At 46.5% G+C, this 27,999-nt stretch overlaps 1 protein-coding gene across 2 annotated transcripts; it reads left to right on the top strand.

Moving 5' to 3' along the window:
- Positions 1-4,322: 4,322 nt before the first annotated feature.
- On the top strand, positions 4,323-27,998 carry GPR173 (G protein-coupled receptor 173). 2 transcript variants are annotated; one of them, XR_014239558.1, is made up of 3 exons: positions 4,323-5,297; positions 22,889-24,984; positions 25,032-27,997. XR_014239558.1 is itself a non-coding variant. In XM_082376840.1 (2 exons), exon 2 carries the CDS (start codon positions 22,986-22,988, stop codon positions 24,105-24,107), a length of 1,122 nt encoding a protein of 373 aa, XP_082232966.1. In that variant the 5' UTR covers positions 4,323-5,297; positions 22,889-22,985; the 3' UTR covers positions 24,108-27,998. The 2 variants fall into 2 exon arrangements, 1 of the variants encoding a protein (XP_082232966.1); XM_082376840.1 differs by having other exon boundaries at positions 22,889-27,998.
- Position 27,999: the final 1 nt, after the last annotated feature.

The raw sequence follows: 27,999 nt of genomic DNA on the forward strand, positions 1-27,999 counted from the left end.
TTAGACACCAAGTAGAACATTCCTTATCATAAGTATGTGTTTTTTGTTTTTTAAAACAAAAGACTCATTAATGCTAGGGGCTTCTGGATACTGTTAATATTCTATTTCTTGAGCTGAGCAGTGGTTAGTTACATGGGTGTTCACTTTATAACTATTTGTTAGTCTGTATGTATACATCTCATGCACATTTCTATCTGTATATTACATTTCACACTTTAAAATGTTAAATTTTTCAAATCATAATTGAATGGTAAAACATGGCACTCTTTCTCCCAATCCAATGCAGCCTGGACTTGTTAAGCAGACCACAGGAACCCACTAAGGTGCTTTTGCCCACCTGGTGGTAGAGTACTGTTATTTCAGAGAAAGAAACGGGAGGAAATAAGGAACTTTTAAAACCCTCTAAACTGTGCTTATCTCCTCACCTGCTCAGGGGATGTAAACAGAATGGTACAGGCAGAAGGGAACCAGGGTTCTCCCATTCCTGGAATGTTGGAGTTGATTTAAAATGGGGGACTGTGACTAGAGGTGTATTACGCAGCTTCCCCTGTCTTCTCCCCCTACAGCTCTGCCTGTTGGATGCTATGTGCTTATCTCATAGAGACATGCCTTTTTTGGAGAGCTCTTCCTTTCCCCTGCTAAGGGAGGAAGGTTACTTCAGGGTGGAGGGTAGGGTGGAGGGCTTGAGTCCAGCTGGCGTCTCCCATCCTCTTTTGCAAGCCCTTCTTTCCTCATCGCGGTTCCCTGCCATCTCCAACGACCTCAACAGAACAATCCTTTCTCCCGAGGGCCTTAGAAGGACATGAGTTGGAGGCCAACTAAGGGCAAATCAAGATAGCAGGAGCCCAGGTCAATATCTCTGTGTTCAAGAGAAAGTCTGAGAGCCTTAGCCTGGCATTCAGGGTCTGGCCCATGTCGAAGGAGTATCCTTCACCCAGGCCACAACAAATTGCTTCTGCCATGCTCCAAATGCATCTTGCCTTCTGGGACCTTCAAGCCTTTGTACAGGCTGTTTCACTTACCTAGGCACCATTTTTTATTTAATCAAGATGTGCGTGGTATTAATTTTATGTCTTGACTTTATTATGAACACTTTACAAATATTACCTCATTTATCTTCACAACCCTATGTTGTAAGCACTATTACTACCTCATTTAACAGATAAGGAACTTGAGGTGCAAGGAAGGTAAGAGACACAGATTCAAACCCCAGCAGCCTGGAGCCAAAGTCAGTGCTCTTAGCCACCATACTATGTTGCCTCTTAAACTTCTTCCAACTCACTTCCACTTCTTCCACACTTATCCTGGGTATCACCACCTCTCCCCACACTGGCCTTGACATCTTCCAGCTCCCACAGCTCCCAAATCTCACTTTTGCCTCCCGTTATGATGAAACATTCTGACTGCTTGTTTTACTTTTTCATTTTTAAAAACTTTTAAAAATTGAAGCATAACACATATAAAGAAAAGTACAATAGGCATAAATGTACAGCTCTCAATGAATTGTTACTAAGTAACCACCCATGTAATCAGCACGGAAATCAAGAAACAGAACATTCCCAGCACCTGAGAAAGTCTCCTTGGGCCTCCTACTCAGGGCCCAAAGGCAATCAAGATTCTGACTTCTATCACCATAGATTAGTTTCACCTGTTTTAGACCTTTATCTAAATGGAACCAAAACAGTATGTGCTCTTTTGTGTCTGGTTTATTCTCCTCAGCATAATGTTTGCAGAATCCATCCATATTGTTGTATGCGGTTGTGAGGCATTTCTTCTCATCGATGTGTAGTATCGAATCCTATGAATATACTACAATTTATGATTCTTCTGTTAATGACATTTGGGTTGTTTCCAGTTTGAACTATTACAAATAGTTGTAGCTATTTATTACAAAAAGCTATTACAAATAGCTTTTATGAAATGAACATTACTGTATATGTCTTTTTGTAAACATATATTAGCATTTGTGTTGGGCATATACCTAGGAGTAGGATCACTGGGTTATGGGGTGTGTATATGGTCACCCTTAGTAAATATTGCTAACCAGGTTCCAAAGTGATTATATCAGTTATATCTTGTCAGGATTGTATGAGAATTTCAGTCACTCCACATTCTCACATTCAGTATTATCTTTTTCTTTTTAGTCATTCTAGTGAGTGTGGTTTTATTTCATATTTTCTTGACTACTAAATGACCTTGTATGTTTATATCTTCCTTTCTAATCTTTATGTCTTTTATTTATTTTCTTGCTTTAGTGCACTGGCCAGGACCTCCAGTACAATTTGAATAGAAGTGGTTATAGTGGGCATCTTTGCCTCATTCCCAATGTTAGAGGGAAAGCATTCAACATTTCCGCATTAGGTATGATATTTGCTATAGATTTTTTGTAGATAATGTACATTAAATTAAGGAACTTCCCTTATATTCTTAGCAAACTTAAGTTTGCTAAGTTTTTTGTCATGATGCTTTTTTTTTTTCATCTATTGAAATGATCATATAATTTTTCTTCAATTCCCCGGAAAATTCTGTGTAAAATTAGAAAAGTGGTGGGGTTTCTTTCCTTATTTTGTAAAATTCACCATTGGCAGTTTCTGGGTCTGGAGGTTTCTTCGTGGAAAGTTTTTTAAATTATAAATTCAATGATTTAATAGTTATAGGATTATTCAGATAAAAATTTTTTCTTGTGCAAGTTTTAGTAAATTGTATTTTTCTAGGAATGTCCCCATCTTATCAAAATTTTCAAATTTATTGGTATAAAGTTCTTCATAATACTGCCTTATTATATTTTTTAATGTATATCCGACCCATATTGTAGTGCCCCCTTTTGTTCGTGATACTAGTTATGTGCCTTCTTTTTTTTTTTTTTTTCTGGATCAGTCTCAGGGATTTATCATTTTTCAATTTTTTTTTCAAAGAACCAACTTTTAGCTTTGTCAATCCTCTGTTGTGGTTCTGTTTTCTATTTCATTGATTTCTGCTCTTATCTCTGTTATTTCTCTCCGTCTACTTTCTTTAATTTGCTTTGTCTAACTTCTTGAGATGGATTTTCAGCCTTTTTAAAGAATAATATATGTTTAAGGCTATAATTTCTCTCTAAGCATAGCCTTAGCAGCATCCAACAGAATTTCAGATATAATATTTTCATTATCACTCAGTTCAAAATATTTTCTAATTTCCATTGTGAATTTATATTTGACTCATGGGTTTTCCTCCCTCTCCAAAGCATGATGCCCAAACATAACAATAACCACCTGAGGGCCTTGTCAAAATACAGGTTTTGGAGCTTCATCTCAAACCTCCTAAATTATTATTTCTGGGAGGTAGGTCTGGGGATCCACATTTCACAAACTCTATGGGGGTTCAGATGCAGGTGGATTGCAGGACCACAGCTTGGTAATGGAGCAAGGGTTTCCTAAGGGCAGAGAGCAAGTCTGATTCACCTACCTTGCCAGTGCCCACCACTGGACCTAGCATACAGCCATGCTTAATAAATGAGTGAACTAATGAATGAGGGAAGAAAGAAAATAGAAGAAAATTGCTTATATCAAGAGAACTGGAATTCTTAAATGCTATAAATTAGGGGAACTACTATGGCATCATTTGGTCCCAATTTAATCTATTCAGGACAGAAGTATTTCTTCCTTGCCTTCGAACCTCTGCCTACAAGGCTTCCTCCTCCCCTGGCCCATTCTGCTGTCCTGGAACGTGGCCATAAGTATGGGTGCGTATCTGTCTACTGGCCCAGAGAAAGTAGGGGTGGCACGGGAGATGACGTCCTGAGAAGGGCTGTTCAGAGATGGGCAGTGCTCCCTGACACGCCCCCGCCCCCGCCCCCACCCCCGCTCACCCACAGGCCTTGCTGGGAAAATGCCCATAGAACCCATTCTAAATAAGGTTGTCTATCCTACCTCTCAGAGCTTTAAGGATCCCTCCCAAGCGAAAGCTTTTGAGAAACTTCCACAGGACCTTTCTGCTCTGACCCCAACCGCAGATCCCCCCACCCCTGCCTCCTCTGCACTTGTAGCCCTCGCACCTCTCCCCACCTCCACGCATGCCTCTCTCCAGCATCTCAGAAAGGCCGGAGTCTGAATTCCCCAGGCAGCTATTGTCCTGGCAGCACAGCCGCCACGCCAGCATCCCCACCCAGTCGGCCAGCCAGCCAGCCGGCTGCTCCCCGGCCTCACCAGCCCCCCCCTCCCCGCCCCGCCCCGCCCCGCCCCGCCCCAGGGAGGACCAGGCTGGCGGCTGGGAGTCTCCCTGCCTGCTCAGCCTCCCTCCTTCCCTCCCTCTCCCTCCCTGCCTCCCTCCCTCCTCCGCCCGCCCCTGAGGCAGGGACCGTGCAAATCGAGGAGAGGGGGGACGGACAGCCCGGATGGGGTCCAGCTTAGTGCCCTGGGCTCCCCGCCGATGCCTTATCCAGGCTGGGTGTCCCCAGCATCTTGGGACCTAAATTTGTGTAAGCTGGGGTGCTTCCCAGGCCTGGAGGGTCCCTCCGGCAGGCCCACGGTGCCCCCGTTTTGCATCAGGACCCCCCCCTCGGATGCTCTGAGCCACCCTCCTCAACCCGGATCTAAAACCCAGGACACAGCTATCGGGCCAGCCTCTCTCTCCACCCCACCCCCTCTTTCTGGCGTCCATCCCCTCCCCAACTCCACCTCTGCTGCTGCCTCTGGCTGTGGACCTGCACCTCTTCCCCATCCCCGACAGGCCTGGGGAGCGGGGTGAGCCTGGATGAGAGCTCCCACAACCTGGGGCTCTCCCAGGCCATGGCCCCAGTGCTCCCAGGGAGGAGCCCCAGACCCTGAGCATCTGCTGGAGGCTTGGCAGAGGCCCCGCGGGGACCGTGTCTTCTGAGGACAAAAGGCGGCGGCCAGCGGGCAGACAGGGAGGGGGAAGGGGGGACCGGCAGCCAGGTGGGCAGACGGGTAGCAGGGGTCAGTGCTGGCCCCCCTCTCAGCTTGGCGGTGGCGTGAAGATGGGGGTGGGAGTGTGTAGTTGGGGAAGCACCTGCCTGGACCCCCACCTGCCAGCTAGCTGGGCACCCCACGGCTGTGTGCTGCCCACCTGGTGTTCCCCAACACCCCCAGCCCTGCCCAGTGCACTCCTCCAGTGCCTGCTTCCCCTGATGTCTGCGATTTAGACCAGCCCGGCTGTATCCACGGCAACAGAAGCAGGAGTGTCACTGGCTGCCAGATCACGAAGGGTCCCACAATGTGGCCTGGGCTGTGATTTATCCTGAGTGAGACAGCTTGAGCCCCCTCCCTCGATTCCAAGACAGCCCTGCTGAGAGAGCCTAGGTAAGTAGTCAGCATCGCTCCACCGAGGATGGGGGGCTGGGACTTCTGTCTCCCCACACATATTCCAGAGTCTCCATCACTGCCATGCTCTCTGTCTCTCTCTGATTCTGTTAGTCTCTCTCTCTTTCTGCTCCATCACAAGGGCTACTTGGGCACTCAAGCCTGGAGAGTCCTCTAGCCATCCCCATCTTCCTCAATCCCAAATGTCCCGTGAGGAAGGGAACCACCACCTGTTTCCCCATACAAGGTCTGTTTTTATCATTATGGTCGCATTTGAGCACGAGGCTGTGTTAATATTTCCTTGTGTGCTATCTGTGGAAGGCATGCCTGGAGCCCGGCTGTGCTCCCCTCACGATGCCTGCACCCTGGGCAGGCTCAGCCTCCTGCAGCTGCCTCCTCTCCCTCTCCCTCCTCCTCCACTCTCCGCCAGCTTCCTTGGCCAGCATGCAGGGTGTGTGTGTGTCTGCCTGAGTGTGTGAGCTGGCAGGTGAGTAGACGTGACAGAGAAGCTGCTCCCAGCCCAGACCACCCCCCACTCCTTGTTTCCTTGTTTCCTTCCTTCCTTCTTTCCTTGTTTCCTTCCTTCCTTCCCCTGTCTCTCCCCACAAGTAGCACAGACTTTTGCTCACTCACCAGGGAAGATACCGCTGTGATTTCCAGCTAGGGGGAGGAAGCCACTGTAGGGCTAAAAGGAAGGTGAGGTGGGGGTGGGGAGCACTTCCAGGCCCTAGACTGCCTGATGCCTTGATGGAGGCAAGGACCATGCCACACAACACCCTGCAGGGGCCAGACGCAACATGGTTGTCCCCACAGTGTGGGCCCCAGCCTTCATCCAAGGCTCTCAATCTCTGTTTCGGACGCCCATGTTGTGTATGGGATTCCCCAGATATTATGGCCTTGTGGTCCCTCTGTCTGAAGCAGCAGGAAAGCCTGGTACATGGAGAACATGGATTCTCCAGGGACACCTCCCTCAACTACTGGCTCTGCAACTTTAGTGAAAGTGTGCTACTTATTGAACCTTGGTTTTCTCATCTGTCAAAGAGACTGGTAACCCTTCCTTCATGGCTGTGTGTAGTGACTAAATGAGTTGGTGCATGTAAGTAAAGGATGTGTATAGAAGTGGCCCTGAAGCAATGTCAGCAAAGCTCATGGTCAATATTGTTGCTGATTGTTCATGATTAATATTGTCATTAGTTATTTGGGGGAAGGACTGGCCCCTCTTCTCCAGGGTCTTGGCTGAGATCTGGGGAGGGCAGCAGGTAGGTAAATGGGGGAGGGGAGGGGAGGAGGAGGCAGGAGCAACTCTGTGTTGTTACTCCTCATTTGTAAGGAGGAATAAGTGGTGGCTGTGAGCAGAGCCTCCTGCCCCCACCCTCTTCCAGGCTCCTTTCCTGCACTTGCCCCTGTCTGTGCACACACACACACAGAGGCTCTAGCCCCCGTGAGCTAGCAGAGGCCTGGCTTGCAGCCTGCAGCATTGCTGACTCTGGTGATGTATGCATCTCCCTGTTGAGGGGAGACTTGGCAAGAGTTTGGCCTGTGGTCAGTGGTTGGCAGGGCGTGGGGACAGGGCTGAAGCTTCTGAGATCACAGGGCTTCGGGTGTGGCCCATGCAGCAGCCAGAGCTGTGGGGGACGGGTCCCAGGGACTTGCTAACATAGAGCCTGGGCTGGAGGGACAGTTGGGTCTGCTGGCTGGTTTCTGGGTGTGGAGATGTGGTGGAACACTGAGTGAGGGGTCAGTGGCTGGAGGAGAGTCCTCAAGGCCAGGGGAGCATTAGGAAGAGGGGAAACACTGAGGCCCAGCAGACCTCCTCTGTGGGAGCAGGGAGGGGTGGAATATATAGAGTAGGCTTATAGAGTAGACTTCTCTGAAGAAGCATTTGGTGCAGAAGGGAGAGAACCCCACCTGTGGTCCAGAGGCATCTAGGCCTGAGCGTGGGTGTATATATGCAACTGAAAACATATGGCTGTGTGTGTCTGTCTGTTCATGGGCACTATGAATGTGTATGAGTCTGTGTGTGTTAGCAGGTCACATGACAGTGTGAAAGTGTGTGGGTGTCTGGGTAGGATGGTGTGTGTACAAGGGAGTGGGTATGACTTTGCATGTCTGTCTGGGTGAGCAAATGGGCATGTTGGATCCTGAGCCTGAGTGAGGGTGTGTTTCTCTGAGCCAATAGGCCTGTTGAATGTCTCGCTAAATATATGTATGTGGTATACATTTGTCTTTGAGTGTACATGTCTGATTGTATGTGTATGAGTGTGAGGGTTTCAGAATGCCTGGGTGTACATGTCCTATTAGGTGATTGCCCAGATATATCTGATTGTGTATAATTTGTGTATGCCCCTGTGTGCATATGAATACAAGTGCATCTAAATGGTGTGTTTGTAAGTGTAAGGGCATGTGTATGTGTGTGTGTCCATGCATGTATGGGAGGGTAAGTGTGGGTACACATGCTTCTGCGTGGGTGTGCCTGTCATGTATATGTATGAGTAGGCCTGTGTGTGAATGTCTTTGTGGATTCTCCAGCATTTTGAATTATGTCTACGTCTTTGTGTGCATGTTTGAATACATATTGTCTGTAGACAGACCCATGGGTCTACATCTGATTAGGGAAATGTTAGTGTAGATGGTCACACTAGTATAAGGAGAACTAATTGTGTGGGTAGGGGAGAGTGTGTGAATGCACATGTTTTGTGCATGAAAGTATGCCTTGTGGGTTTGCCTATGTGTGCACATTTGATTATATATATGGGTATGGCTGGGGGGGTGTACACCTTTAAATATATGCACAAAAGGCTGTGTGCATAGGTAAATGGCTGCATTCATGTATATGTCTAGTTGTGTTTGTGGGTACACTGTTGTGTGTGAGTGCATCTCTGAGTGTGGTGAGCATGAGTAACTACAACTCATAATACTTGGATGCACCTGTCTCATTATGTATTTTGTTTGAATTTCTGAGTGAGTGTGAATGTGTGTGTGGAAATGCCTGTGAGTGACTGAGTGAATGTGTGTGTATATGCTGGTATGTGTGAACATCTAGCTGTGTGTGCACTTGAGTGAACATGTCTGTATATTTGCCTGTGTATTCACACACATCTAAGTGTATGTGTGTGTAAATATGCCAGGGTGTGTGTCTGTCTGAATGCATAGGTGGTGTCTGAACTGCACCAATTTGTATAGTTCTAATTATTTGCATATGTGTATTTGTGTTTATCTACCATTGTTTGTTCTGGAGCATATGTTGTAGAACAGTGTAAGTGAATGTACGTACACACCACTCTTGGCCTATAAATGCATTTGAGTGTGTGCGTGTCTGTGTGTGAGGTTGTCTTTGCATGTGTTTGTCTGTGATGAGTGTTAGCAATTCTTCTTGTGCAGATGTACAAGTGTGTGAGAATATGTGACTATTCTTCCATGTGTGCATGAGTCTTCTTTTGTTTGCATATTTTCTCATATGGGTGTATGAACATGTGTCAACATAAATGGTGTGTGTAATTGTGTGAGTGTGTTTTGTAAGTACATTTGTGTCTCCATGTCTGATTCTGTGCCTGCAGGAATGAATGATGTACAAGCCTAAGTTCATGTGAATACGCTTATAGGTGTACATGCCCAGTTGTGTGTATAAGTCTATGTGTGTTAGAATGTCCATGTATGAGTACACCATCTAATTGACAAGCATGTGCACATCTGGGTGTTTGTGTGTGTGAGTACATCCTGGTGTGAGTATGTGTGAATATGCTTATGTGGTCGTGTCTGGGGCTGTATGTGTATACATTTGGGAGCTCACCTCTGTGTGTCATGTTTGTTCATTGTCTCACTGGGTGTGATACAGAGTCTGCCTGTCTGTGGACATATGTAAATATGCCTGTGTGTACACCTGTGTTTGTGAGTGAAAGTATGTCCTTCGTGGGCATTATGTCATGTGAGTATATGCTATGCATATATGTCTGTGTTTGAGAATAAATGGATGTGCATATGTGGGACCAAGTGCAGTGTGAGTGTGCACTGCTGTGGGTGTGCCTATTGTAGGGATGAGTGTAGGTATTTGTGCATGTGCCTGTCTCATGGTATGTATGTGAGAGAGGGAGAAAGATTTGGCCTTGGGCTTGTGCAGATAGGCCTTATCATTGAGAGGGTGATAAGGGAGGGTACTTATGAGTCTGCGTGATGCTATGTTTACCCCAGCGTGTATTTATGTGCCTATCTGAAAGTCAGATACCCTGCTAGACCATGTCTGGCTCTAATTGTGTAGACATCCTAGATGATGGAAGCCAAAACACTTGAGCAATCCATGACCCCCTTCTGGGATTTCTCTGGCCTTGACCATGTGCTGGGCTTCTGTGAGGATCTCAGGAGAATTCCTGTCATCATTCACACTCAAGAAGTAAGAACCAAAAATGACTGATATCCTACTAGGGAAGGGGGCCTGTGACCTCTTTAGAAAAGGATTTCTTGAAACACAAAGACCTCCTTTCCCATCCTCCCCCCACCATCAAAGGCCCAGGACAAAATGGCATTGTATGGTATCAAGGGTTGGTAAATGGTTTTCACACACAGCACCCAAGTTGTGCTATCCAGGGAGAAATCTGGATCTAAATGTGTATGTATAAGTGAAAAGTGAAGGTATATCCAGGTGAAGTGGGGTGTGTGTGTGGAGTGGGTGCTATATTTGATGAGAGAGAGAGAGAGAGAGGGAGAGAGAGAGAGAGAGAGAGAAGGGATCTGGGTTGCGTGTATGTAAGAGAGAGCCTGGGTGTTTCTGGGTAAGGTTTGAGTGTGAGACATTTGGGTGTATTTGAGAGGGATGAGTGTGGATGTGGGTGTGTGTGAATAGTGCATTTGTGAGGCACTATGAGACCATTGGCCTATTTCGGTGGAGGATGGTATAAGTAACACTTTGGGTGTGGCTGTGTGGGAATATGTGTGAGAATATATATATTTGAGGGGTATGTAGTATGGGTGTATCTGGATGGCGCAAGAGAGAGTGGGGGGTTATCTAGATGATGTATGTTTTACAGTGTGGACCTATCTATGTTACGTGTGTAAGAGGGAGTGTGGGTGTTTCTGGGTAGAGTGAGCGTATGAAGGCGTATGGTCTATTGGGGTGGGGGCATTCAAGTGTGGGTATATCTGGATGGTGTGTAGGTGGGTGAGAGCACAAGTGTATCTAGGCAATATAAGTGTGTGATGGAGTTTATCTAGATGGTGTGTGTGTCTGTGTGTGTGTGTGTGTAAGAGAGAGAATTTGGGCACATCTGGGTGAGGGTGGGGTGTATGTGAGTGTGTATATAATTGGGAGTATCTGTGGATGCTGTGGGGGCTATATGTGAGTGAGGTGTGTGTGGTGTGTGAGAGAGCATGGGTATACCTGCATGGTGTGCGTGGAGTGTGGGTATTCTGGATGATGGTGATTAAGAGAGGGGGGGAGCTGGATTGTGTGTATGTATAAGAGAGTGCATAGGTGTTTCTGAGTGTGGTGGGAGTGTGAGAGCATGAATGTATCCAGTGGGAGAAGTGTGTAGGTGTATCTGGATGGGGTAGAAGTGTTTGGGTTTGATTGGGTCAGGGAGTGAATGTGAGTGTTTTGGTATGTGGCTGGGTGTATCTGGATGATGTGTGAGAGAGTGTGGTACATCTGGGCTGTTTGTGAGACAGTGTGTGGGTGTATTTTGGGTGGAGTTTGTTTGAATGTGAGTGCATCTGGATGGTGGCTGGGTGAGAGCACAGGTGTATTTGGGTGGTGGAGTATGTATTAAGGTATATCTGGATGGTGTGTTGTTAGAGCTTCGGTTGCATAACTGGGTATATGTGTACTTGGGTATGTGTGTGAGTGTGTGTATAACTGGATGAGGTGTGTGAAAGAGAGTTTGGGGGACATTACTGGGTGGGAAGTGTGAGTTTGGAATGTGGGGGCATCTGGGTGGTGTGGAGAGGATGAGAACATTGGATGTATTTGGGCAGTGGAGTGTCTGGGGAAGTGCACCTGGATGGCATGTATGAAAGTTGGATTATCTAGATGGGATGTGTGTGTGTGAATTTGCAAGTGTATCTAGATGGTAGTGGAGTGTATCTAGATGATGCATATGGGTGTGAATGTATCTCAGTGGTCCACATGGGATGAATCTGGATGTTGTGTGTATGTATGAGAGTGTGGATGTATCTGGCTGGGGCTGTGTGAGTGGGCTCTGTTTGTGTGTGTATGTGTGAGAGAGGCAGAGACAGAGAGACAAAGAAAGAACATGAGAAGTGTGGGCATGTATGGATAGGATTTGTTTGTGAGTGGGTGTCTCTGGATTATGTGTAGGTGGGTATCTGTGCATGTGGATGTATTTGAATTGGGTGAGTGTGAGTATCTGGGTGGGGTGTAAGTGTAGTGTGTTTGAATGGTGTGTGTGTCATTGTAGGTGTATCTTGATACCACATGTGAAAGAGACTGTAGGTTTGCCTGGGTTGGGTATGAGGGCTCTGGGTTGGGAGTGTGTGTCAGTTTGGGTGTATCTGAATGTTGTATGTGAGAGTGTGGGTGTACTGAGTTGGAAGTTTGCTTAAAGTGTGGCTGTATCTGGGTGGAGTGCCTGTGAGTGTAGGTGTATTTGAGGTATGTGTGTATGAGGATGGGTGTGTCTAGATGGGATGTGTGTGAGAGAGTGTGTATCAGTATTGGGTGTGTGTGTGAGAGTGGGTGCATCTGAATAGTGTGTGAGAAAGAGAATGTGTAGCCACCTGGGCTGGGGCGTGTGGGAGTGGGTATATCTAAGTAGGATGTGTGCGGTTCTCTCAGGATGGTGTATGGGAGGGAGATAGGGTATATCTGGGTGATGTGTGTGCATGTGAATATATGTGGGTAGTGTGTGTGAGAGCATTTGGGTATATCTGGGTGGGGAGAGTATCTGAGAAAGTGGGTGCATCTGTATGTGAGTGTGGATATATTTAGATGGTGTGTAGGTGGTATATGTGGGTGTTTTGTGTGTTTAGTAGTGTGGGTGTGTTTTGGTGGGGTGCATGATTGTGGGCGTTGTATGAATGTGTATATCTTTCCTGGGGCAAGATATACCTCTGCTGGAGTGTCTGTAAATGTGAGCATGTCCATGTTTGTGTATGTGTATGTGTGTAACTGTACCTGAGCCTGTCAGTACATGGCTTGTGTGTGCATGTGCTTGTGCTAAAGTAGTGTGTATCTGTATATGTGTATGAGGTGAGTGTGTTTCTACATGTGAGTAAGTTGGATCTGTAAGGTCTTGAGCCAGGCTCTGGGTTTACATCCTAATTCTGCCTTTATTAGCTGTGTGGCTTTGGACAAGTCACCTAACCTCAACTAAGCCCTAGTTTCTCATTTATAAAGTAGGGGTAATAATACTACCTATCTCATAGAGTGAGAATTGGATGAGTTAATATTCAAAAAGTGCTTTGGACTGTGCCTGGCACATAATGAGTCCTCTGTGCCATATAAGGTGTTACCCAGTACTATAATTGTCACATGCGCCTATGTGTAGGTGACAGTATGTGTCTATCTGCAAGTGTGAACGGGGTAGTTTCTATGTGTATATTTGCCACATTATCAGTATCCACATGTATGTGTGAGAGAATGAGCAGATCGTGGGTGTATGTGAGGGTGTGTTTATACATAAAAGTGGGTTTGTACTTATATGTGTCCCAGTGTGTATATAAAACCATGGGTGTATGAGGATGGAAGTGTGGGTCTAGGAGGTTGATGGAAGAGGTTTGGCCCTGTGTGTATGCTTCCCAGCATACACACATCTGAGTGTATGAGTGCATATACCTGTATCTGTGGTAGTGCACAGTGCGTTTTTATCTGAATATGTAAACGGGTTTATAGTGGTCAGGATGTAAATGTGTGCATGTTGTGAGTGTCTGTAAATGTAAGAAGGTTGGTATTCAGGTTTATATGTGATGATGTAGGTGGATGCGTGTGTGTGTAGAGGATTTATGCCTATATGGCCATGTACTAGGATGTGTGTATCTGTGTCATGTGAATGTACGCGTAGGTGTGAATGAGTGTGTCTGTCTGTGTTTATAAGCAGCAGTGGCTATGTGGGTGTGTATGTGTGAGTCTGCATTGCTTCACCTGCCTGCCTGCCTCTGTGTGTAGCAGTGAGCCTGAGCCATGTGTCTGTATAGGCGAGCAAGTCTGTACTGTGTGTATATGTATGTGTGCCAGGGCAGGGTTCATATAAGATGGTAGGTTTTAATCTCTTAGTGTAAGAGCCTGGGGTGGGGAAGGGCCTGGATCTGTAGGATGTGAGCAGCACTTGCCCTGCGACTGAATGTCAAGTTCTTATATCTGTGCATACATGACTGTGTCTGAAAGCATATAGGTCCGTACGATTTGGTCTGTAGGTGTATGTGTGTGCACGTGCCCATGTGAATGGCAAATGTATCGGTGCCTAGGCCTGTATTTCTATAGAAGGGTGGTTATATATGTGTGTGTGTGTTATATAAATCTTTGCATGATTTGCTGGTAAGTGGGCACCTACACACATGCCTCTTTCTGTGTAGAAGAGGTGTGTGTGTGAGCATCTGACTGCACCTATCAGCTGGGGTAAGTCTGGATGTGTGTGTAAATTTGAATCTCCATGTACACCTATGCCTGTGTGCTGTGTATCTGTTCAGGTGTGCAAGTGTCCATGCAATACGACTAGCTGTGAATGTGTCAGGCACACAGAGAAGGTGAAATATTTGTATGGCACACTGTAGTAAACTTAAGAGGATTTAGGGGTACTGGGGTTTGGTGAAAAGAAATTCCTTACATTTTCTTTATATTATAAAAATTGTGGTAAGAAAAATTAAAATGCCAAGTTTTAGGAGAATTATTTAATATTGAATTTGTATGCAACTTTCAAATGAAATCTTTTCCAAATTTTTTCATAGTACACTTGAGCTCACTTCTGTAAACATAACTTTTTAATTCACTGGTGCAAATCTGTAGTGGTCAACATTCGTGCCCACTTGTTCTGCATCTTTGGTCATGACTGTCTTGATTTGTTTTATGGTCATTTTCATCATGATTTGGTAAATCACTTGGTGCTGAGCGTAGATCCCTTATGCCAAGTTGTTGTGTTTCTTGGTAAAAACCCAAACAAAACAAATGAAGCAAATAACCATTGGTACTTTTGACACGGATATAAACTTCCATTGTGGCCTGCCTCTTCTTGATCTTGGAAGGCATGTTGTTGAAGGTAATACCCATTCCATGGAGGTTGTTTAGGCCCTAATGTCCTCATAATTAGCTTGAATGTATGAAATGTAGCAGCATGGTTGTGTAGGTCAGCAAAACTCACCTCAAAAGCATGAGCTTTGGGGTCATCAGGTATCATTTTGGTTTCTCTGAAGCATCAGGTGCAGTTTCTTGTGTTGAATATGGCTGGTGCTTTCACATCATACCAACCTTTCTTAACAAATGGAACAACTGCTTGTTCGTGCCTCCCTTTTTCACCTCCCTTTTATAACTCACTTGTTCTTGCTCTGCCCAGGCAGAGACCTAGGTTTTATGCTCAGAATAGCTACATAATCTCTTCTGTCTCTTGGTCACCATCAACAGGAAACCCTTTGCCTAAGTGGCAGCAAATGGTCAAAGGGTATTTTTTAATTGATTAAAACTCTTCTCTCATCAATAATCTATAATTCTTAGTCTTTGAATTTTGTACTTCAAAGGTGAGATCCTTCTTTAAGTCTAACACCTCTTTCTTTTCTTTCAGTCAAATGTGATGTTGAAATTTCTTGTAATAAATGCTCATGAATTTTGAATCCAACAGAAAATTTTCATTTTGAGTATTTAAAAATAATGATGAAGTTTTCCCCTAAGGAGACCTTGTTCTATTCATCCTAGTAAGTCTTCTTTAGTGTTTAACTTATAGTGCTAACTAAACATCACCCAAGGAACCATACTTGACCTGATTTCTTCTAAGTTGAAGTTTGGCTTCAAATCCATAAACCTTGTCGGTATACTTTCATGTATCTTTGAGTGTCGAAAATTTTTGATGTAATTTTATTCATGTGCTCAAAGAGCCATGTGTTGAAGCCAGTAAGCATCAAATCTGCGAAGTGAGAATCATTCACAGAGGAATGCTGAAATTTTTCTTTTAGCTCATAAATCCATTATAAAATCTTTACACACTTAGGCTTAAAACAATAGAGAAGGGTGTACTGATTCCAGTGCTTCACAGAAAGCTGACAAGTGGGTGGGTAGTGCCTTGGATCTAATTAAATTCACCTGGCATCATTTACTCTGGAAGTTAGACCTTCAGGCAAACTTTTATAGGTTAAGGCTCCTCAGTGGATGACTCTCAGCATTTTCAGAACAAATTCCAGCTGTAAACTTCCTGCCGTCACAACAGCAGCGCCAGTCCACAGATTTATGCAGAGTTTCCACAATATTTCAAAATATTTATGTATCATTTCGAATATTTCAACCTTAGTTTATTTTGGTGCTTCTGGCATTTCTCTTCAGGCTTTCTGACTAGTACTATAAACCAAGCACAGTTAATCAACATCCTGAGATACATCAATATAAAATGAAAACCCCTTTGATTCAGCAATCTTCTGGGTTAGTGTTATCTCAATGTCCTTTGACCTGTCACCAGTGTATCTCCTAACAGAAATAATTGAAAGTGGCCCCTGTCCTATTTCTTCTACCTTGTTGGTCTCAAATATAGTGTGGATAATTTCCCGGCAGACTGCTAACATATGAGATTCTACTGGGTGGGCATCTTAGCTTTACTTGTTAATTGTATAACCCTGTTACTAGCTGGTTGAACTCCATCTAAGAATGTTCTAACTCATCTCAAAAAAGAGCCCAGTTTCTTAATTTGCTCTTCCAGATGCTTCAAAAACTCCAAATCTTTCTCTGTGTGATAGAGTGTTTTGTGGTCAGTTGACCAACATAGCCTACTGTGAAGGTTTCTGTTGATAAGTTTTCCACACAGATTGGACATTTAGGCTGAGGAAAAGAGGGCTAACTGGGCAGCTGAACTCAAATTTGAGACAATCCTCATTAAATTGCTTAAATTAGGAACATCCTGGGTTATTTTGGAGGGGAGACTACTGTGTTTGTCTTATGAGTCTCTTGATTTTCCAGCTTTAATCAAAAAGTCCAATTTGATGGGGAAAGAAATATCTTAAAAATTAAATCTACGTGAATATAAAGTATTGAAGGGGTCAGCAGACTGACCCTTTGTGTGACCCTTTGTGACTTCTGAAAACTGATTTTTTCCAAAAATCATGTTTTAGGTCTTCTGCATTTTTAAGCAGCACTCTGAGACAAACCCAGAAAGGCCTAGAGTTCCCTTTAATGAATCAATTCAATTCAACTACAGTCAGGCTGCACTCATTTACTGACAAATATTTTTACCTAAAAACAAAAGATAATAATTAATTATGAAATTAATTATGAAATCCCACCAAGAATCAGATTTGCCAAATTTTAAATATTAAAAGCCAGTAGCAAGTAAATCAATAAATAAGCAAAGAAATAATAAAAATGTAATGTTTTAAAAAGAGTTCTTATCTTTTTTTTAATTAAAAAAAATTATTTATTTGATTTATTTATTTTTGGCTGCGTTGGGTCTTCGTTACTGCACGTGGGCTTTCTCTAGTTGTGGTGAGCGGGGGCTACTCTTCGTTGCGGTGCGCGGGGGCTACTCTTTGTTGCAGTGCGTGAGCTTATTGTCGTGGCTTCTCTTGTTGTGGAGCACGGGCTCTAGGCACGCGGGCTTTAGTAGTTGTGGTGTGCAGGCTCAGTAGTTGTGGCGCACGGGCTTAGCTGCTCTGTGGCATGTGGGATCTTCCCGGACCAGGGATCGAACCCGTGTCCCCTGCATTGGCAGGTGGATTCTTAACCACTGCGCCACCAGGGAAGCCCGAGAGTTCTTATCTTTTAGAAATACTTACTGAAATTCTTATGGATGAAATGGCATAATAGATATGCTTCAGAATACTCTGGAAGTGGGGGAACTGAGTGAGGTTACAGGTGAAACAAGACCCTATGAGTTGATCGTTAGTGAGTCTGGGTGATGGATGCCCTGAGGTTCATTACAGGATTCTTTCTACATTTTTGTTTGAAATGTTCTAGAAGAAAACATTTTTTTAATAAAGAAGCAACAATCAAGGAAATTAACAAAATTGTTATATTCTCTTTAGGAACACCTAATTCTACATAATAGTAATAACAGCTACAATCATACAGCCCTTCTATTTTCGTAGAAAAAATTGTGGAAAAATAAGAATGAGATCAAATTAAAAGAAAAACAAACATTGTACATGTATGGGCAAAGCCAAAAAACCTCACTGATGATGAACAACCAGTGGCAACCAAAGTAATAATCTGACTCTCTGGGATGTTTCGACAGGAAGCATTCCAGACATTTACAACCTCCCTTCTCACATGGTCCCCTCGAGCCCTCTCTTGCTCCAGCCCCAGACAGCTCTGCTAATGTTTCCACCTGTGTGTTCTGGAGTTGGCTGCTCTGTGCACTTGCACGGGTTTGTCTCTGGGTGTATACCTGTTGCAGGCTGTATATGTCAAGTAAGTATCTGGCTTGTGAGCAAGTTTGTGTGTGTATAGACGTCTGTGTGTGAGAGTGTATCTGTATACACTATATCTGGCTTTTTTCTTTGTGTTTGCTTGTGCTTGCATATTGCTAAGGGGTGTGTGTGTGTGTCTGTGTCTGTGTTGGAGCTGGTCTACTTCTCTGCATGAGTGAGCGTGTACATGAATGGGCATCTGTGTATACCTGTGCTAGGGTGTACACATCTGTGTTGGTGAGTGTGCATAATCTATGTGAGAGGTTTTGGATCAGTTGGTCTCTGTATGTTAGAGTGTGTTAGCGTATGTACATGTGTGTATATGTGAGCAGTTTTTTACTTGTCTGTTTTTTCTGTGGGTATCTGAGGGGCAGTCTGTGTATACATATGTGTGGCAGGGTTCAAGTGCATGTGAGCATGCTGGCGTATGTAAGTGACTGAGTGTTAACGTGTGTAACCATATTTGTATATGTGATGATATAGGTATGCCACTGTTTTCTTGCAGCTGTGTTGCAAGAGTTTAAATACGTGAGAGGATTTGAATAATCAGGTACACTGGGACAAAGGGTATATATGAGTCTACGTGTGAGTGACAATGAGTAGGTTTGTGTGTGTGTATCTGTCACGATTTGAAAGTTTGTGTGTATGTTAGGGGAGTTATAATTGTGGGTTTGTGGGCCACTGCACGTGTGTGTGTGTCTGTGCATATGAGCAATTCTCAGCCCTCTCATACCCAACACCCTCTTTTATGTAACATATTTTGTAACACCCCTTTACTATCTGGACATGAAGTTCTTAAATAATACAATCTCTCTGCATATATAATTTCAAAAGAAAATTCATATAGTATTTTATACAATAGCCACATTATATTAACTCTAATATAAATAAATAAGAAATAAAAGTGGCTTATAAGAAAATAATTTGCATTTCAATATGGAAATGCTTGGGCATGACACTCCCCAGGAGATTCAGTGAATTAGAAGCTTGTAACATCTTATAACGAGTAAATGTGGATTTAGGAGAAGGGAAAAATCAGAAGCTGCCCCTTGTACGAAGGGCAGGCAAATGACAGGCAAAGGCCTAGGGGTGAGAGTTTCCGAAATACTGAACAACTCAAGGAAAGTGCTCCACAAAACAAAGTACAGTCTCTAGACTTACATGACAGCCACATTCCTGGATAATTCAGGGTATATTAAATCAAAGGAACAACTGTGTTTAACTGTGAAATAGAGTTAGATTCTAGGTTCAGTTCATTCCAAGTCCAAAATCCTATGGGATGAGGGACATATGTTGGCTGTGTAAGACTGCCCTGCAGGTCACTGGATGGCCAGCATCCTCGCCCAGAACCCCAAATGTTGGAAGGACACACCCAGCACTGTGGCAACCAAAAATGCTCCTATAAATTTCCAAAATGTCCCCTAGGGGGCAGTAATGCCTTTGTTGAGGACAAAGCACTGGTGTTTAAGCAGGGTACACTGTGCCTGTGTGAATGAGGCGGCATACACGATATACCGTGTGTGTGTGTGTGTGTGTGTGTGTGTGCCGTGTGTGCACACCAGTGCCCCTGTGTGTGAGCTGGTTGCTGTCCATGGGTCTCTATAGGAGTAGCCTATGTGTTTGTGAGTGTGTGTGTAGGTGTCTGTGTATCTCTAAGGGCATCTGAGCACGAGCAGGTGTGTACGTGTTATGTGTATGCACACACACCCTTAGTCTTGGATGGTCCTGGGCTGTGGCTGCCAGTCTATGCTTAGAAGAACACTCTCCTCACTTTTTATATAATCACCCCAGCTTTCCAGGCAACACCAGAGTTTTGTTTGTTTGCTTCTATTGTTTTATGGTTTTTTGTTTTGTTTTAGTGTTTGTTTTTGTTTTCACTGAGACTCTGGGCTACACATTATCCACCTTCTCGGTCTTAGTGTGTGTCTCTGTGTCTCCCTCTCTCTGTCTCCATCTTTATTTCTGCCTCTCTCTGTCTCTGTCTCTGCCTCTGTCTCTGTCCCCTCTTTATCTGTCTCTCACTCCCCGTCCCTGTCTATTTCTCTATATCATTCTCTCTTTATTTCCTGGCATTATCCCTCTCCTTCTATCTCTCTGTCTCTGTCTCCCTCCCTCCTTCCCTCTGTCCCTCTGTCTTTATTTTTTCTGTCTCTATTTTTTTCTCTCTTTCTGTCTCTATTTCTCTCCCTTGTCTATCTCTTGCACTTTCTCTGTGTGTGTGTGTGTGTGTGTGTGTGTATGTGTGTGTCTTTTTTCTCACTTTATCTCTTCTTCCTCTTTCTGTCTCTGTTTCTATCTCCTCTTCTCTGTGTAAGGCTCTCTCCTTTCTCTGTGTATTTCTCCCACCCCTTCCCTCCCTCCCTCCTATGTCTCCATCTGTCTGTCTCTCTTTCTCTCTCTCTCTGCTCCTCTCTCCTTCTTTGTCACTCGTGTGTCTCTCTGACTCTGTCTTACATTCACTCTCTGTCTCTATCACTTCCTCCCTGCCTCTCCTCAAGGCTAAGGAGTTTGTGTGTGTATGTGTGTGTGTGCATATTTACACTCACCCAGCTATCGGCTGGTCCACAGTTGTGTGGGAGCTATGAGGCCTTGAGGGGCTGAAGGGGCCCACCAACTCCGCTTCTCTCAAGCCCCTGCCCTAGCACCTTCCCTTGGCCCACTGGCACCAGCTCTGAGACTTTGGGGTGCCATCAAAGTCTGGCCCCAGATGGCTGTGGCAGGCCAGGTTGGATTGAGCTGGGAAACAGTGCAGAGGGGAGCCGTTTTCCTGGGAGGGAGGAGGTAGAAAGACATCCACTCAAGCCCCACCTCCCCCAACTTCAAGCCCATCCCAGTCCCAGCAGGAGTTCTGAGCTTCTCCAGCTTCTGCCTTGCTGCCTCTCCTCAGGGAACTGCCCTGCTACCTTGTCACACCCCACACCCAGCCCGCACACACTAGGAGCTCTCCTGCTTCCCCCCAAGTTTTGCCTGTGCTGTCCCATTCACTCACTGCCCAGACAGCTCTCTCCGCAAATCCTACCTGGACGCCTCCAGGCAGCCCTCCCTGAGCCACCAGCCCCTCTAGTCCCTCAACCAATTGATTTGACAGCTTTTGACTGAGGGCCTACCATGTGCTGTGCGCTGCTCTTCTAGAGGAGAGTGTGTGAGTTGATAATCCCTACCCTGTGGAGCTTTCCTTCTAATAGGGAGAGGCAGGCAATAAACCAAAATTTTAAAGTAAATATTTTATAATAACTATAAATGGAGTATAACCTTTAAAATTGTGAATCACTGTGTTGTCCATCTGTAACTTATATAATACCGTACATGAACTATATATCAATATTAATTAATTAATTAAAACAACTATTTAAAAAGTAAATTATATAGTACATTAGAAGAGAGAAATTCTAGGAAGAGAAGCAAAGCAGGGCAAGAGGCACGGGGGTGCTGTTATTCCTCACCTGGATTACTGCAAGAGCCTCCTAAGGAGTCTCCCTACTTCCACCTTTGCCTCACATGATCTGTGCTCCTCACCGCAGCAAGCAGGATCCCATTCAATCCTGAGTCATATCACATCTCGCCTCTGTTCAAAACCGTCCCACAGCTCCCATCTCACTCAGAGTAAAAGTCACAGTCCTCACCATGGCCTATGTGATCTGGCCTAACCACCTTTCTGACCTCACCTCTTACCACTTCCCCTCACTCACTCTGTTCTACCCTCTTCCTTGCTCTTCCTCAAATGCACCACATGCAGTCTCACCTCAGGGCCTTTGCTCTGGCTGTTCTCTCTGCCTGGACTTCTCTTCCCCCAGATGTCCACATGGCTGACTCTCTCACCTCCTTCATGTCTTTGCTCAGATGACACCTCCTCCATGAAGCCTTCCCTGTCCACCTCATCTAAAACTGCACTTCTCCCACCCTTAGCACTTCCTATCCCCCTTCCCTCCTTTATTTTTATTTTTAGGAACCTATCATCATTTGACCTAGTATACTTCACCTATGTATCTTCTTTATTGTCTAGAATATCAGCTTCACAAGGGCAGGGATCTTTGTCGGTTTATTTCACAGCTGTATCACCAGTGCCTGGCATGCAGTAGGTGCTCAATAAATAGTTTTTCAACAAATGAATACACACAAGCATACCTACGTCTTTATATTCACATATACTCTCCACCTCACTTAAAGTAAAAACCCAAGTCCTTGTCATGGCCCACAGCCCTGCACGATCTGGCCCCAGACCCCTCTGTGAATTCACCTTCCACTGTCTCTCTTGCCACTCTGTTCCAACCACACTGGTCTTCCCATTGTTCCACGAGCATGCTAAGCACATGCTTGGTTATGAATAAAGAAACCTATTTAATGAGTGGCTACCAGCATTAACCAAAAAAACTGTGAAACAGAATAGAAACTAGGTACATTATACATAGGATCCGTACTGTTTTGTGAAACTTTTGGTTCAGCTCTATGTACACATGCTTGTATGTGTACCAGGCTGTGATGTAAAATGTATTTCTTACTATGGGTGGCAGTTTAAAAAGTTTGAAGAACACAAACTTTGGGCTTTGCAAAGGGAGAGAAGAGCCGCACCAACATCCCCATCCCACAGACCCACCAATGGGGGAAACAGGTAACCGAGGACATCCAGAGAGACGAAGCACCTCCTCACCCATCAAGGAGGGAGGAGGAGCAGCAGTGGGCCAGGGGCAGGGCCTGACACCAGCCGGGGAATAAGTGGGGAGGCCACCTAGACATACTAACACTGCCCTTTCTGTTTCTTCCTCACCTTTCCTTTCCACCTGTTTCTCACTGTCTGTTTTTCTTGTGTTTCTCTCCCTCCCTCCCTACGCCCTCCTTCTTTCCCCCACTTCCTGTCTCTCTGGTTCTGTCTCTCTCCCTATCTCTTCTCTTTCTCATCCCCTCCATTTCTGTCTCAATTTGTGTCCATTTTCTATCTCTTTGTTCTGTCCTTTCTCACTCTGTCTCTGTGCCCCTGTGTGTGTGTTTTCTCTCTGTCTCTTTCCTGCCCTCATATCTCTGTCTCTCTGTGTCTGTGTCCTCATTTGCAGGTGCAGCCCAGCAGGACAACTGATGGAGTCCCCCGGGGCCCATCGAGTACCGGACTGGCTGACCCCATAGGGTTGGGAGCAGCCCCTGCCCCTCAGTATGGCCAACACCACTGGAGAGCCCGAGGAGGTGAGTGGCGCACTGTCTCCGCCATCAGCATCGGCTTACGTGAAGCTGGTGCTGCTGGGACTGATCATGTGCGTGAGCCTGGCGGGCAATGCCATCTTGTCCCTGCTGGTGCTCAAGGAGCGTGCCCTGCACAAGGCTCCTTACTACTTTCTGCTGGACCTGTGCCTGGCTGATGGCATACGCTCTGCCGTCTGCTTCCCCTTTGTGCTGGCTTCTGTGCGCCACGGCTCCTCATGGACCTTCAGTGCGCTCAGCTGCAAGATTGTGGCCTTTATGGCCGTGCTCTTTTGCTTCCATGCGGCCTTCATGCTGTTCTGCATCAGCGTCACACGCTACATGGCCATCGCCCACCACCGCTTCTACGCCAAGCGCATGACACTCTGGACATGCGCAGCTGTCATCTGCATGGCCTGGACCCTGTCTGTGGCCATGGCCTTCCCACCTGTCTTCGACGTGGGCACCTACAAGTTCATCCGTGAGGAGGACCAGTGCATCTTTGAGCATCGCTACTTCAAGGCCAATGACACGCTGGGCTTCATGCTTATGTTGGCTGTGCTCATGGCAGCCACACATGCTGTCTATGGCAAGCTGCTCCTCTTCGAGTATCGACACCGCAAGATGAAGCCCGTGCAGATGGTACCAGCCATCAGCCAGAACTGGACATTCCATGGCCCTGGGGCCACCGGCCAGGCTGCTGCCAACTGGATCGCTGGCTTTGGCCGTGGGCCCATGCCACCAACCCTGCTGGGTATCCGGCAGAATGGGCATGCAGCCAGCCGGCGGCTGCTGGGCATGGACGAGGTCAAGGGTGAAAAGCAGCTGGGCCGTATGTTCTACGCGATCACACTGCTCTTCCTGCTCCTCTGGTCACCCTACATTGTGGCCTGCTACTGGCGAGTGTTTGTGAAAGCCTGTGCCGTGCCCCACCGTTACCTGGCCACCGCTGTTTGGATGAGCTTCGCCCAGGCTGCCGTCAACCCGATCGTCTGCTTCCTGCTCAACAAGGACCTCAAGAAGTGCCTGAGGACTCACGCCCCCTGCTGGGGCACAGGAGGTGCCCCGGCTCCTAGAGAACCCTACTGTGTCATGTGAAGCAGGCTGGTAGGCAGACAGGCAGGGAGAAAGTCAGGGCCACCATGATGGGGCCAACAGAAGGGGAGAGGTGGGGCTCCATACAGGAGCCTTTCTTTCTGAGCTCCAGCCCCAGCCCCTCGAACCACCTGGAATCTAGGCACCTTTGCCAGCACCTCCCCAGGGTTGGGGACTGGGTGGGGGACTAGGAAAGAGGCATTTCTAGTTCTGTGGGGCCCGTCTCCGCCACCTCCTTCTCCACTTCTACAATCTCTCTCTCTCTCCCCGCCCCCACCTCTCTCTCACACACACACACAGAAGTGACAATTCAGAAAAAAAAAACCTGAAAATGCAGGTTTTTCTACTCACAGCTGAGGAGACAGGCTTTCTTGCTTTAATGTCTCTCCTCTGACATTGTCCAGAAGGGGGAAATTTGTCCTGTAAAATAGACTTCCAGAGCCCTTATTGTCCCCTCTGCTCCCACGTACCCTCCCCTTCCAAGTCCTTTAGCAAGGCCTGGATGTTTAGGGAGAAATTGATCTGCTGACAAGAGGGACCGAAGGGCGTGCTGGGTTCCCAGGGAGCAAGGAATGTTTAATTGCTACGTTGTGTGCAATGTTGTTTTAGGCTAACCCTGGTCCCAAGCCCGGTCTTTTCTCTGTCCCCACCATGTCCAGACCTCCCAAGTGTTTCTTGAGCATCTGTTTGAGAAGCCAGGAGGGGAGGGAGAAGGGCTTCTGGGATGGGCCCAGGTTAGGTGAAGAGCAGGATGTGAGTACATGCCTTGAGCTGAAGAGACCCCAGCTTGGCTGCATTCTCTCAGGCTGCTTCCTGGATCCCCGTCCCCCAACTCTTCTTCTTGAGGATGGAAATCCACTCCAACCCCACCGGGGTTGATGTGGGTGCCATACAGGCAGGAGCAGCCCCCCACCCATGGAAGTGTAGGGAGAAAGTCAAACTCTCCAGAATGGCTGGATCCCAAAGGCTGGGGTCAGAGTGGAATTCAACCCCAGAATTGTCTCCTGAGTTCATGATACTCTCCTGAAGATGAAAATTCTTTGAGGGCCTTGGTAAGTCATAGTGGTATGAACTCCAAGGCACTGTGGACTTGAGTCCATTCCTCTCTGACCTCTTTTTGTCCCCCTCAAGCCTCAGGAGCCTCAAGCCCCTCTGTGGTAACCCTTGGCCTTCTGGGCCCTCAGCCCCCAACTTCCTTGCGCTGAACAGCCCTTCCTCTCTTCCTCCCTCCACCATTACTTCCACCCCAAGTGGAGCAGACTGCAGCCAGATTCCCCAGGTGGGAGATCCCAAGCCTCCTTCCCAGGGCAGAGTCCACTCTGGGCTCCCATCAAGTCTTATGGACTGGTGAGCCAAACTGGCATTCTTTGCCTGGTCTTGCCCAAGTTCTCTGTCCCCCTCTCATCTCCTGGGAGAGAGGGAGATCTGTATTTATCCACCCCCTTTCCCTTCCCTACAGAAGCCCTTGTCCTACACTCCCTCCCTACTCCAAGACAGCTCCAGAACTGGGCAAGCCTTGACCCAAGAGGGGTGGAGAAGGTACTCTAGGCAGGAGAGACATGAATGAGCCTGGCTATGGAGTGGCCCTGGAAAGGCAGGCCAGAGTGGCTGAGAGGCTGGGGGTGGGGGGTACCTGTTCTCTCAGTGATAGTGATGGGGGTGCCTTTCAGGGGGTGGGGTGGGGGCACCACAGGGGTGGGGGTAGATAGGGTACATTCAGGAGGATTTTCCTCCATTTCCTTTTTCTAACTGCGTGGATTCACCATTGGATTTTGTAAATGGAAAACTGAAATGAACAATGCTATATTGGATGTTTTCTCTTTCTGTGTGTGTGTGTGTGTGTGTGTGTGTGTGTGTGTCCTGTCTGTGTGACTACACGTGGGGAGGTATGGTCAAGTGAGACAGTGTGTCTGCGTGACTTTGTTGGGGGGCACTCCTGCCTGGGGCACACATGTGAGCAAATGCCTGTATGTGGAGACATATACAGTGCACATGTGCACACATGTACACATATGCACCTAATTGAGAGGGGACAAAATAGAGTATGTGCCTGCAGCAAGAAGTAGAGTGGTCGGAGAGATGGAACTTGAAAACGGTACGTATGTATGTAGCAAGAGGGTAGACTCCCATCTCATAAGATTTTCCTCCCTTGGCCCAGGCTCTGAACATGGGGGACAGGATACTTGAGTACCCCAACTCTTTCCAAAGCCTGGAGCCCCCAGGTACCACTCCCAACTCCTGTATCAGTCTCCTCTCAAAAAGCCAGATAAGGTGTTCCTGAAAGTGGACCACCATGGAGAATGGGGACTGGGAATTGGGGATCAAACTTGGGGGGAACTATTGGGGTTAGGTAATGCCCGCCCCCCCCCACACACAAAATAATGGCTTCTGGAGGGACTGCTCAGTCTGGGATAGGAGCCCTTCGGAAGGGTCCACTGTATACAGCTCGGATTTTGGTAAGCTTTGATTAAATTCAGAGGGAGGGATGTCACAGGGGGAAAAAAAAAAAGCCTGGGAGTCTCCCCAGCCAGCCTGTTCCCTGGGCACTCAATTACTTTACTCTCTCAGATGCACAGAATTGAGTTGACCATACTCCTCAGTTCTTGGCACACTATATCATCATTGGTCCATATGAGGCCCTTATATTTTTTATTTTGTTTTGTTTTGTCCCTTTCATCACCCATCCCTGATCCCATGCCCCCTTCCACATAGGCACCCACTCTCGTGTATTTAACGTACGTCCTTCCAATCCACCGTTCATGTGTTTATTTACATATATGTGTATCTGTGAAAAATGTATGGTATTGTTATGTGTTTTAATTTACATAAACAGTATTGTACTATAAATCTTGTTCTGTTTCTTTCTTCACTCAACATTCTGTTTTTGAGAGATCCAGCCATGTTGCCGTATGTAGACCTAATTCATTCTAGTGGTCCATCTTATACATGTATCACATTTTTCTTATTCATTCCCCTGGGTGATGGGTCTCTAGGTTGCCTCCAATCCTCTGCTACCACAACAAGCCTGCAATGGGCAGTTTCCTACATGTCTTTTTAGGGACTCCTTATTTAGAGGAGAGGAAACAAGCTCAGAGAGAGGCAGTGATTTGGTCAGGGTTTAAGTGAGGAGCAGATCCTTGACGCGAATCCCACACCTAAGCCAGAACCCCACCACCGTGCCTCACGAGAGACCATCCAGCTGGCTCCCCAAAATCTAAAATAGAATTTAAAACAGCGTACACTGAGGAAATGGAAAGGAAAGGATGGGAAGGAGAAGTATGGAGTCGATGAAGAGATAGAAAGTCCTAGAAAGATCTAGCAGATGAACTGAATCACAATCATTTTCATGACGCAGAAGAAGTTACTTTTTTTGGTGCAATTATTATTGCTAGAGCTATTTTGCAGAAATGGGAAACGCCACGTCAAAACCTGGCCCCAAACCAAAGACCCTCGATTTCTAAACCCCAGGTTCCTTGAGTGCCACCCGAGCCCCGAGGAGCCGCCTCCGAGTTCGCCGCCGCAGGGGCGAAAGCCAGGGCTGGGGCAGGGGCAGATTTAAGAAGTGCGTAGTTGCTGACGGGGAGGGGAGAGGAGGGGGAGAACGACAGCGAGGCTCTTGAGTCTATCTGAGCACATCCCGCTCACCGCTTGCGCTTGTTTTTTGTTTTGCGTTTGGGTCTTCAGAACCACTGGTACTTCTCCCATTGGATAAGACGTCGGCAGGGTGAGGCAGAGGGTCTTCTTCCCTTCAGCTCTCCCCGAGGCCAATCGTCCTGCACCGTCTCTAAGGTCGCTGAGGGAGGTGGCCCGGTGATTGGCGGGCCCGAGGGGAGCCAATGGGAAAGTGATGAGGTGCGGTGTTGGCAAGCGGATTGCGTGCGAGCGGGCAGGGGGC

Source organism: Balaenoptera borealis, assembly GCF_965194805.1.
Source record: "Balaenoptera borealis genome assembly, chromosome: X".
Taxonomy (NCBI): Eukaryota; Metazoa; Chordata; class Mammalia; order Artiodactyla; family Balaenopteridae; genus Balaenoptera; species Balaenoptera borealis.